The sequence below is a fragment of the Leuciscus leuciscus genome, assembly GCF_965113295.1.
Source record: "Leuciscus leuciscus genome assembly, chromosome: 5".
In the NCBI taxonomy this organism is placed as follows: Eukaryota; Metazoa; Chordata; class Actinopteri; order Cypriniformes; family Leuciscidae; genus Leuciscus; species Leuciscus leuciscus.
The window spans coordinates 33,969,563-33,981,675 of NC_138729.1; the positions used below are offsets into that span (position 1 = coordinate 33,969,563).

At 38.1% G+C, this 12,113-nt stretch overlaps 1 protein-coding gene across 2 annotated transcripts; it reads left to right on the forward strand.

The window, feature by feature from the left end:
• The first annotated feature begins 253 nt into the window (after positions 1–253).
• On the forward strand, positions 254–11,681 carry LOC309499408 (myosin heavy chain, fast skeletal muscle-like). 2 transcript variants are annotated; one of them, XM_082170640.1, is made up of 40 exons: positions 254–297; positions 1,263–1,477; positions 1,577–1,720; positions 1,804–1,960; positions 2,067–2,094; positions 2,266–2,368; positions 2,534–2,626; positions 2,748–2,811; positions 2,905–3,003; positions 3,082–3,185; positions 3,268–3,406; positions 3,630–3,748; positions 3,843–3,992; positions 4,080–4,250; positions 4,343–4,643; positions 4,753–4,817; positions 4,909–4,996; positions 5,112–5,229; positions 5,312–5,435; positions 5,541–5,677; positions 5,766–6,021; positions 6,113–6,355; positions 6,462–6,638; positions 6,729–6,874; positions 6,960–7,050; positions 7,141–7,530; positions 7,606–7,732; positions 7,934–8,052; positions 8,133–8,329; positions 8,413–8,596; positions 8,706–8,871; positions 9,351–9,475; positions 9,590–9,898; positions 10,030–10,233; positions 10,316–10,441; positions 10,537–10,707; positions 10,787–10,891; positions 11,022–11,117; positions 11,244–11,375; positions 11,588–11,681. In XM_082170640.1, exons 2-40 carry the CDS (start codon positions 1,271–1,273, stop codon positions 11,600–11,602), a joined length of 5,790 nt encoding a protein of 1,929 aa, XP_082026766.1. In that variant the 5' UTR covers positions 254–297; positions 1,263–1,270; the 3' UTR covers positions 11,603–11,681. The 2 variants fall into 2 exon arrangements, with proteins under 2 accessions (XP_082026766.1, XP_082026765.1); XM_082170639.1 differs by lacking the exons at positions 254–297; positions 1,263–1,477; positions 1,577–1,720 and having other exon boundaries at positions 1,810–1,960.
• The last annotated feature ends 432 nt before the right edge of the window (positions 11,682–12,113 follow it).

A 12,113-nucleotide genomic window follows, 5' to 3' on the forward strand; every position in this document is an offset into this window, starting at 1 on the left:
TATCAGGTTGCCCATGTATAGATTCTGCTTAGTGTGCATTATCAACTTCTATAAAAGCCAAGAGGGTAGACCAGAAGAGATGCAGAGAAGAGAAGAGACCTCAGAAGTTCCATCAAGTGGTAAGAGCCTGTGCTGACTGTGACTGAAAGGAATTTAACATCATCACTTATGTGTCTGTACTCAAAGTAATTGTGTTTTTTATTTATATTAATACATTTGAATGATTTTATTTTATTTGTAATTTTTTTCACAGTTAAAAAAGTTAACATTTCATCTGGTCTCAAGGACAAAAGGCAAGTGAGTTTATGATTCAGTGTGTGGATTAGGGCAGAAGAAAACAGTTGTTATAGTCTGTATTATAGATGAAAACTGGTGAAGCATGCTTTTTTTAAAAACCTATGTAATTTATTTACAAATAAATGTGTTTAATTTATTAGTAAGATGAATTTAAGGAAGGGGTCCCATTAAACCTTTATTTTGGTGGCAAATATACCAACTATTGTATTCGCTTTTATTGTGTTGTATTGTATTCTGTTTTTCTTCTACCACTTTTGAGTCTATGAGAGCCCATAGAACCCCTTGTGGGAAAGTTATACAAATTTGGCCCAAATGCAGAGGACATTTGACACATTTATGTGCAGACTCAGTCTGAGGAAACAGAAAAAGAAGTGGGAAAGGGCCAATTGATGATGCTATAATAGAGCAAAACATGAAATTGGTTCAAACTACAGAACTGATGGTCTGATTAAATTCAAACTTGGGATGCAGTGTTGCTATAATAATCCATCACGAGATTTGCATAAATATAAATCATTAGAAAAGTTAATATAATGAAACCAAATCTGTGACAGAAATTTCTTAATATTTGTCAGGAAATATTTGTCTGTTTCATACATACTCGTAGCAGGAGGATGCACTCCGGCAGAGAGACCACAAGTGAGACTCATAGTCGGCAGTGAAAATCTCTGTATTGTCCTGAAACTTCATATTTGCCACAATTCATATTGTACTTTATGTGCCATCCCCTGACACTAGCATTTCAATTTCATCATTTCATTAATGGGCCCCTTACCTGCTTCTTGCCTGCTATTTAAATGTTTATCTAGTATTGTTTTATGTGTCTGTATTATGTGTAAGCCTACACTTAGGAATATGCCTCTTTGCTAACACAATTCATGTGTTTTATATTTTGTGTGTCTTGCCTTTGTTGAATATTTATGAAATTTGTAATGGATAAGTTGATATTTTCTCTATTTAGTAAGCCGCCATCATGAGTACAGACGCGGAGATGGAGATTTATGGCAAAGCTGCCATTTACCTTCGTAAGCCTGAGAGGGAGAGAATGGAGGCTCAGGCCAAACCGTTTGATGCCAAGACTGCCTGCTATGTGGTTGATCCCAAAGAGTTGTACCTCAAGGGAACAATCAAGAGCAAAGACGGGGGCAAAGTCACAGTTGTTTTGCTTGACACTAAGGAGGTACATTTGAATTTCCATTTCATGTAGATGCTCATTAAATTACTTATTACATTGTTTTGTTTTCTTTTATATCTAATATCTAATTGATCAAATTTATAGGAGAGAGTTGCTAAGGAAGAAGATGTCTACCCAATGAATCCTCCCAAGTATGACAAGATTGAGGACATGGCCATGATGACCCATCTCAATGAAGCCTCTGTGCTGTATAACCTCAAAGAGCGTTATGCTGCATGGATGATCTACGTAAGTTCTGAAACAACATAAAAAGCATTTAAGTAAATTTTCTCTGTGTTGTTGGACTCTGGCCATGTCTCTGCTCATTTCAGACATACTCTGGACTCTTCTGCGCAACTGTGAACCCCTACAAGTGGCTCCCAGTGTATGATGCAGAAGTGGTGTCTGCCTACAGAGGCAAAAAGCGTATGGAGGCTCCACCACACATCTTCTCTGTCTCTGACAACGCATATCAGTTCATGCAGTGTGGTAAGACATTATGGGATTAAATTCTACAGAATTAATTAAGATGAAGTAGATGTTGCTGCTAATATAATAAATATTTACTGGATATTTTACAAATTTCAATCAACAGATAGAGAAAACCAGTCTGTCCTGATTACGTAAGTATTTTCATTTAATTTCAGACTATGACAAAAATTTTAAGTATAACATGGATGGAAAATTTATGGAGATATTTACAAAATAGAATTTAAGATTGAACAAAGATTGAATATACTTTGAAAAGTCTACATGTCTTTCAAACATCTGTCTTCTAATCTCTTATAAACCAGTGGAGAATCTGGTGCTGGAAAGACTGTGAACACGAAACGTGTCATCCAATACTTTGCCACAGTTGCAGTGTCAGGTGTCAAGAAAGAGTCCAGTAAAATAAAGGTATGAGATACAAAACTATGTCATATATAATATTTTAAAAGATGATGATTTACACTCATCTCACAAACTATACGATATGTGAATTAGTGAAATGCCTATAAATTGTGTTTAGTCATGAAATAGAAAAACAATTGAAAATAAATGAAAACCCTTCAAACATCACAGGGCTCTCTTGAGGACCAGATCATTGCTGCCAACCCTCTGCTTGAGGCTTATGGTAATGCTAAGACTGTGAGAAATGACAACTCCTCTCGTTTTGTAAGTTAACCACTGTTTATTTACAGTACAGATGGTCAGTTGTATTCAATTTTACTGTACATAGTTTTCTATAAAGAGATTATAATAATAATTTGTTATTATACTATTATGATTTAAACAGGGTAAATTCATCAGAATTCATTTCGGCGCCACTGGAAAACTGGCTAGTGCTGACATTGAGACATGTAGGTGGACATGATTTAATTGATCCATCCTGAACAGTTGTCTTTGTCTGTCACTCTTCAGATGATTGTGACTCAAGTACATTCTCTCAACAGATCTGCTGGAGAAGTCTCGAGTGTCATTCCAGCTTCCAGATGAGAGAGGCTACCACATCTTCTTCCAGATGATGACCAACCATAAGCCTGAGATTATTGGTAGGTGCACATTTCATTAATTCAATGTTTCAGATAATATTGTAAGATGCTCTTTCATAAATGCAGTGTATTTTACAGAAATGTCGCTCATCACCACCAACCCCTATGACTTCCCCATGTGCAGTCAGGGTCAGATCGCAGTGGCCAGCATTGATGATAAAGCTGAGCTGGATGCTACTGATGTGAGTCATTGCTATTTGAATATTGACATATTCTATTTAAATATGGCAAATTATATATTTCATTATTCTCTGTAATTTACAGGATGCTATTGACATTCTTGGTTTCACAAGTGAGGAGAAAATGTGCATCTACAAGTTCACTGGAGCGGTGCTTCATCATGGTAACATGAAGTTCAAGCAGAAGCAGCGTGAGGAGCAGGCTGAGCCTGATGGCACAGAGGGTGAGACTTGTGTTATCCTGGGCTTTGAAATCGTAACCATTGCACCGACTTTGCTGACAACAGAAACTGTGTATAAAATGTTTAGTATAGATATAAACTAGAAGTTGCATGCATATCAATAAATCTAAAAATGAAAGGGAAAGTACTTAAGCCTGATTTATTATAATTTTACATAAAATACTCTATAGAGCAAAGATAATTTAATTAAAAATGTATTTAACAGAGGCTGACAAAATCGCCTACCTTCTGGGTTTGAACTCTGCTGATATGCTGAAGGGTTTGTGCTACCCCAGAGTCAAGGTCGGAAATGAGTATGTGACCAAAGGCCAGACCGTACCACAGGTATAGTAACATTAATACATAGCCTATGTGTTTAACCTAAAATTCTGGCTAATTGCAGAAGCAGAATAAAATATCCATTCTATTCTACTTACAGGTGTACAACTCTGTTAGCGCCTTGGCCAAATCTATCTATGAAAGGATGTTCTTGTGGATGGTCATTCGTATCAACCAGATGTTGGACACAAAACAACAAAGAAATTTCTACATTGGTGTACTGGATATTGCTGGCTTTGAGATCTTTGATGTAAGAATGATTCTTTTCTCTTTTTATGTCAAAATGAATGATATTCAGAAGGTAGTAAATGTTTCTGTCATTTTTTTTGTCCTCCAGTACAATAGCATGGAGCAGCTGTGCATCAACTTCACCAATGAGAAACTGCAACAGTTTTTCAACCACACCATGTTTGTGCTGGAGCAAGAGGAGTACAAGAAGGAGGGCATTGTTTGGGAGTTCATTGACTTCGGCATGGACTTGGCTTCTTGCATTGAGCTCATTGAGAAGGTTATCAATGATTTATGAATTTATTCATTTCCATTGATCCTATTCTCAGAATCTCCTATTTTTGATAATAAACAACATTCTTTTATAAACAGCCCATGGGTATTTTCTCCATCCTTGAAGAGGAGTGCATGTTCCCCAAGGCTTCAGACACTTCCTTCAAGAACAAGCTATATGATCAGCATCTTGGCAAGAACAAAGCTTTCGAGAAACCAAAGCCTGCCAAAGGCAAGGCTGAAGCCCACTTCTCCCTGGTTCACTACGCTGGAACTGTGGACTACAATATCACTGGCTGGTTGGACAAGAACAAGGATCCACTGAATGATTCTGTTCTGCAGCTGTACCAGAAGTCTTCTGTCAAACTGCTGGCTGCTCTCTACCCACCTGTTGTTGAGGGTAAAGAAAAAAATCTATTTAACAAAACTTTGACTCAGTTTTAAACTTCTTTCTTGTTTTTGCATTTATTTTGCAACTTCTAGTTTCCTTTGTATTTTTATCTCAATAGATACTACTAAAAAGGGAGGCAAGAAGAAGGGTGGCTCCATGCAGACTGTGTCCTCCCAGTTTAGGGTATGTATAGAGATGACATCACAGTATTATTGCTTCATTTTAGAAAAAAAAAGAAATACAAAGCATGCCAACCTTTTTCTATTCTCCACAGGAGAACTTGGGCAAACTCATGACCAACTTGAGGAGCACTCACCCTCACTTTGTGCGTTGCCTGATTCCTAATGAGTCCAAGACTCCAGGTAAAGTGTGTGTATATATATATATATATAATAAATAAAAAACGTACAGATATTTTGGTTCTCAATATATATGAAGTTAATTTACCAAGTTCATGGTGTAAACTGTTCGTTTTAGGTCTCATGGAGAACTTCCTGGTTATCCACCAGCTGAGGTGTAACGGTGTTCTGGAGGGCATCAGAATCTGCACAAAGGGCTTCCCCAGCAGAATCCAATATGGTGACTTTAAGCAGAGGTAAATGGGACCACATGAAAACAACATTTCCTAGGAGGCTCCTAATTAAAAGATATGAAGTATTTTGATACATTTTCCACAGATACAAGGTGCTGAATGCCGGTGTTATCCCAGATGGACAGTTTATGGATAACAAGAAGGCCAGTGAGAAACTCCTGGGATCCATCGACATTAATCATGACGACTACAGATTTGGACATACAAAGGTTCACTATTTAGCTTTACAAATTCCAAAGATTCAGTGATCATGGTCATTTAGCTTATACAGTTTAAATCAATATATTTAGATTTACTGTTTTACATAAATTCAGGTGTTCTTCAAAGCTGGTCTTTTGGGTGTTCTTGAGGAGATGCGTGATGAAAAACTGGCTACTCTGGTCACAATGACTCAGGCTCTCTGCCGTGGTTACCTGATGAGGAGGGAGTATGTGAAAATGATGGAGAGGAGGTGATTATTGTCATGAGTAAAGATGACATCAATGATAACTGTGCAAACTAAATGATGATTATGCCATTTAATGATGAATTATTCACAGGGAGTCGATTTACACCATCCAATACAACATCCGTTCATTCATGAATGTCAAACACTGGCCATGGATGAAGGTTTATTACAAGATTAAGCCTCTTCTTCAGAGTGCAGAGACTGAGAAGGAGCTGGCAAACATGAAAGAGGACTATGCAAAATGCAAAGAGGCTTTGGTTAAGGCTGAAGCCAAAAAGAAGGAGCTTGAAGAGAAGATGGTAGCACTGTTGCAAGAGAAAAATGATCTGCAGCTGCAAGTTGCATCTGTGAGTATATTTTATAATTAACTGAATTTTGGCTACATTAAAAAATGAGCAAGGTTGTTTCCAACGAAATGGCAATCTATTTTACAAACAGGACTCTGAGAATCTCTCAGATGCTGAGGAGAGGTGTGAGGGTCTGATTAAAAGCAAAATCCAGCTTGAAGCTAAACTTAAAGAGACAACTGAGAGACTGGAGGATGAGGAAGAAATCAATGCTGAACTGACAGCCAAGAAGAGGAAACTGGAGGATGAGTGCTCTGAGCTGAAGAAAGACATTGATGACTTGGAGCTCACCTTGGCTAAAGTGGAGAAGGAGAAACATGCCACTGAGAATAAGGTCAGAGATTGAGTTGGTTTAAGATTAAATTGAATCTCTGTTTTATATATTGATATAGAATATGAATTGTAATATTTAAGCTTATTTGGAACAAAAAATCCTACAGGTCAAGAACTTGACTGAGGAAATGGCAGCTCAGGATGAGAGCATTGCTAAGGTTACGAAGGAGAAGAAAGCCCTTCAAGAGGCACATCAGCAGACACTGGATGATCTTCAGGCCGAGGAGGACAAAGTCAACACCCTGACCAAATCCAAGACAAAGCTTGAGCAGCAAGTTGATGATGTGAGTTGATGATGTAAATTAATTATATTAATTCATCAAATCAACTGTTTTCTGCAGTACACATATTTTATATATATCATTGTCCTGTAGCTTGAGGGTTCCCTTGAACAAGAGAAGAAGCTCCGCATGGACCTGGAGAGAACCAAGAGAAAGCTTGAAGGAGACCTGAAATTATCCCAAGAGTCCATCATGGACCTAGAGAATGACAAGCAGCAATCTGATGAGAAAATAAAAAAGTAATTAAAGCAGAAAATCTTTGAAAACATTGAAATATTTTATTGTTGTGTTATTATTATTTTTTAACAACTACTTGTTGAACAGGAAAGACTTTGAAATAAGTCAGCTGCTCAGCAAGATTGAAGATGAACAATCTCTAGGTGCTCAACTCCAGAAGAAAATCAAGGAGCTTCAGGTATTTAGAGTTTTTTTTTTTTTTAAAACATTACATCATTATAATAAAATAAAGATAACCAAAAATCTAATTAACTACTTACCACCATAGGCCCGAATTGAGGAACTGGAGGAAGAGATCGAGGCTGAGCGTGCTGCTCGTGCCAAGGTTGAGAAACAGAGAGCTGATCTCTCCAGGGAACTTGAGGAGATCAGTGAGAGGCTTGAGGAGGCTGGAGGAGCCACTGCTGCTCAGATCGAGATGAATAAGAAGCGTGAAGCTGAATTCCAGAAGCTGCGTCGTGATCTTGAAGAGTCCACCCTCCAGCATGAAGCTACTGCTGCTGCCCTCCGCAAGAAGCAGGCAGACAGTGTGGCCGAGCTGGGAGAGCAAATCGACAACCTGCAGCGTGTCAAGCAGAAGCTTGAGAAAGAGAAGAGCGAATTCAAAATGGAGATTGACGATCTTTCCAGCAACATGGAAGCTGTTGCCAAAGGAAAAGTAGGACATTTTATGTTTAAAGAATACATAACATGTTGAAGTTTTTCAATTATCTAATGACTTTTGTATTTGCAGGCTAATCTTGAGAAGATGTGCCGCACACTTGAGGACCAACTTAGTGAAATAAAATCAAAGAATGATGAGAACATTCGCCAGTTAAATGACCTCAGTGCTCAAAGAGCAAGACTTCAAACTGAAAATGGTAACTAATGAAAATCATGAATAAATTAATAGTATTCCAACAGTAACTGAGTGTGGTGTATTAAGATTATATATAGCACTGAATTTTATAGCACTTATCAGATGAAAACACACTTATTTACATTCTGCTTTCAAGGAGTTTGTTTTGATAGATTGTGCTGTCTCTATCAGTTACTGACACAGTGAATCTAAATCTATACAGGTGAGTTTGGCCGTCAGCTGGAGGAGAAGGAGGCTCTGGTTTCTCAGCTCACCAGAGGCAAACAAGCTTTCACTCAGCAAATTGAGGAGCTTAAGAGGCTTATTGAAGAGGAGGTTAAGGTAATGCAGCATAATCAATTAATGAATTACTTTACTGTAGAGACAAGAATACAATAATATTATGTGACTTTGTCCCTTAGGCTAAGAACGCACTGGCCCATGCTGTGCAATCAGCCCGTCATGACTGTGACCTGCTCCGTGAGCAGTTTGAGGAAGAGCAGGAGGCAAAGGCTGAGCTGCAGCGGGGAATGTCAAAGGCCAACAGTGAGGTTGCTCAGTGGAGAACCAAATATGAAACTGATGCCATCCAGCGCACGGAGGAGCTTGAAGAGTCCAAGTATGTATATTATTGTATAATATTCCTAACTCTCACAGCTATTTTATAGATTAGAATTCAAAATAATGTGTATTACTCAACAGGAAGAAGCTGGCTCAGCGTCTTCAAGAGGCAGAGGAACAAGTTGAGGCCGTGAACTCCAAATGTGCATCTCTGGAGAAGACCAAACAGAGACTCCAGGGTGAGGTGGAGGACCTCATGATTGACGTGGAGAGAGCCAATGGTTTGGCTGCCAACCTTGACAAGAAGCAGAGGAACTTCGACAAGGTAAACAGTTTTAGTCATATTATATTATATTCTCTTTGTAAAGTATTGCTGGAATGGGCTTTTTTCAACATTTTTAAAAAAACTCTATCCTAAAATATCTCCACCAAAGGTCCTGGCAGAATGGAAGCAGAAATATGAGGAAGGTCAGGCCGAGCTGGAAGGTGCCCAGAAAGAGTCTCGTTCACTCAGCACTGAACTGTTCAAGATGAAGAACTCCTATGAGGAGAGCCTGGATCAGCTGGAGACCCTCAAGAGAGAGAACAAGAATCTGCAGCGTAAGAATGAAGCCGTTAAATTAGGAAAAAAACTTAAAGGGATTGTTCACCCAAAATGAAAATTCTTTTACTAATTACTGACCCTCATGTTGTTCCAAACTCATGAGACTTTTGTTCATATTCGGAACACAAATTAAGATCTTTTTTATGAAATCTGAGAGCTCAATTCATATGGATTAGTTTTATGATCTTTTTATAACCTTTTTGAAGCGTCAAATAATCAATTGTGTAGCTGTCTATGGAGGGACAGAAAGCTTTCAAATTTCATCAAAAAAGATCTTCATTTGTGTTCCAAAGATGAACAAAAGTCTTACAGGTTTGTAATGACATGAGGGTGAGTAATTAATTAATGATAACATTTTCATTTTTGGGTGAACTATCCCTTTAAATGTTCTAATTCTCAGTGAGTATTAAAAAGTAAGCACATATTATTAATGAATGTGCATTATGATACATATTATATGTTTTTCTCTCTATAGAGGAGATTTCAGATCTGACAGAGCAGTTAGGTGAGACTGGTAAGAGCATCCATGAGCTGGAAAAGGCCAAGAAGACAGTGGAGACTGAGAAGTCAGAGATTCAGACCGCCCTGGAAGAGGCTGAAGTGAGTATCTGGAGATCAATATGGAATTCTTGCTAGAACCACCATACAGTGTGGTATTCATCAATACACTGTGTGTATTTTCATTCTTATATTTAAATGTTTTATTTTTCATAGGGTACACTGGAGCATGAGGAGTCCAAGATTCTTCGAGTCCAGCTTGAGCTAAACCAGATCAAGGGAGAGATTGATAGGAAGCTTGCAGAGAAGGATGAGGAGATGGAACAGATCAAGAGGAACAGCCAGAGAGTCATTGAATCCATGCAGGGCACTCTGGACTCTGAAGTCAGGAGCAGGAATGATGCCTTGAGAATCAAGAAGAAGATGGAGGGAGACCTTAATGAGATGGAGATTCAGCTGAGTCACGCCAATCGCCAGGCTGCTGAGGCCCAGAAACAGCTCAGGAATGTTCAGGGACAACTCAAGGTATGCATAGGAATTCTTCTTTTTGACTTTGGGATGTATTCCTATATTTTTTTTAATAATCTAACATATGGTAAGTACAGCCTAGCAGAAATCACATCGAAAGCTCATTCTGCAGCTATTGTTATGTTCAGGATGCCCAACTGCACCTTGATGATGCCCAGAGAGGACAGGAAGACATGAAGGAGCAGGTGGCCATGGTGGAGCGCAGAAACACTCTGATGCAGTCTGAGATTGAGGAGCTGAGAGCTGTTCTGGAGCAGACAGAGAGAGGCCGCAAAGTGGCTGAACAAGAGCTAGTGGATATCAGTGAGCGTGCTGGGCTGCTGCACTCTCAGGTAAGGGCATATTGTTTCCCTGAAATTAAGGGAATTGAGAGCATCATTCAAAATGTTCAAACTTTTGCTTTCCATTTTGTAGAACACAAGTCTCCTGAACACCAAGAAGAAGCTTGAGGCTGACCTTGTTCAGGTCCAGAGTGAAGTTGATGACACTGTACAGGAAGCCAGAAATGCAGAGGAAAAGGCCAAGAAGGCCATCACTGATGTGAGAGAGAGTAGCTGCCAAATGTTGCATAAGACGCTTCTGTAAATTTTACGTAAAAAATGTGGATCTAATGACTTTCTGTATTAATGCAAAAGGCTGCAATGATGGCAGAAGAGCTGAAGAAGGAGCAGGACACCAGTTCTCACCTTGAGAGGATGAAGAAGAATCTGGAGGTCACAGTGAAGGACCTGCAGCACCGTCTGGATGAGGCTGAGAATCTGGCTATGAAAGGAGGAAAGAAACAACTCCAGAAGTTGGAGTCCAGAGTAAGCCTCTTTATAGTTATGATATGGGCAAGGTGAAGTATGTTATTACGATTGGTTTGAATAAAAATATGTTCTTTAGGTCCGTGAGCTTGAGGCTGAAGTTGAAGCTGAGCAGAGACGAGGAGCTGATGCTGTTAAAGGTGTCCGCAAATATGAGAGGAGAGTGAAAGAGCTCACTTATCAGGTATGACCATATTCCTCACAAGTTTGTTCAGACAAAAGAGTCTGTATAATAGTTGTATGGACTGACAATGCCTATTTTTAGTAAAGGATCAATGCTTAATTTTGTAAACATGTTTTTTTTTTTTTTGAAGACTGAAGAGGACAAGAAGAACATCACCAGACTCCAGGATTTGGTTGACAAACTGCAGCTGAAGGTCAAAGTCTACAAGAGGCAGGCTGAAGAGGCGGTATGTAAATCCAATAGAACATTTTGACACTGTAATTATTTATATGAAACTAATTTGATGAAACGTGATACATTAACCATATATATATATATGAAGAACATATTTATATATATATATAAACTTTAGGAGGAGCAAGGCAATATTCACCTGTCCAAGTTGAGGAAGGTGCAGCATGAGCTTGAGGAGGCTGAGGAGCGTGCTGACATTTCTGAGTCTCAGGTCAACAAGCTCAGAGCCAAGAGCCGTGATACTGGAAAGGTTAGACTAAGTAGATGAGTTTTTTTTTTTGCATTATTTATTCAACTTGTTTATCCAAATACATGAATTACCTCTTAGAAGATGTAGTGGAACTATAATAATTGCATTTTGCTGATTTTACATATCCTATATGACATTCTGTATTCTCTTCATTATGTAAAGTGAAGAACATTTTTGTTAAGACTAATATTTAACTCTTCCTTCTTTCCCAGGCCAAAGAAGAATGAATCTTTAACACTTGAAAGGAGCATTTGCTGAAGTCATATAATATGAATGTTTATTGTAAAAGTACCTTTCTTAATAAACCGGTTTATTTTAGCAAATAATTAGCCTTTGTTTTTTTTTCCCAACAAGATACACTTATTACAACACTAATATCTGATCTGTATGATTACATTAAAGCTTATTATTTGCATCACAAGAGTGCTGAGTATCAAGAGAATCCAAATTTGAACTTTTAAAGGTTCCATAAAAGTTCAAAAGGTTTAAAAAATTAATTCTCATGTTTACTGTATGCATTCGCTCAAACATTTCTGCTATAAAGTTTCCACCCTGGACTGATGTTATTGACTATTGCAATATTCTGTGAACTAGCCTTCCAGTTAGCATAATTAAGCCTCTACAGATGATCCAGATATCTAAAAAGTAATTATAATACCTGGAAAAAGCTATCTGTAACCTATAACATTTATCATTTTCATTCTATTATATTATAATATATATTTATATATATTTATT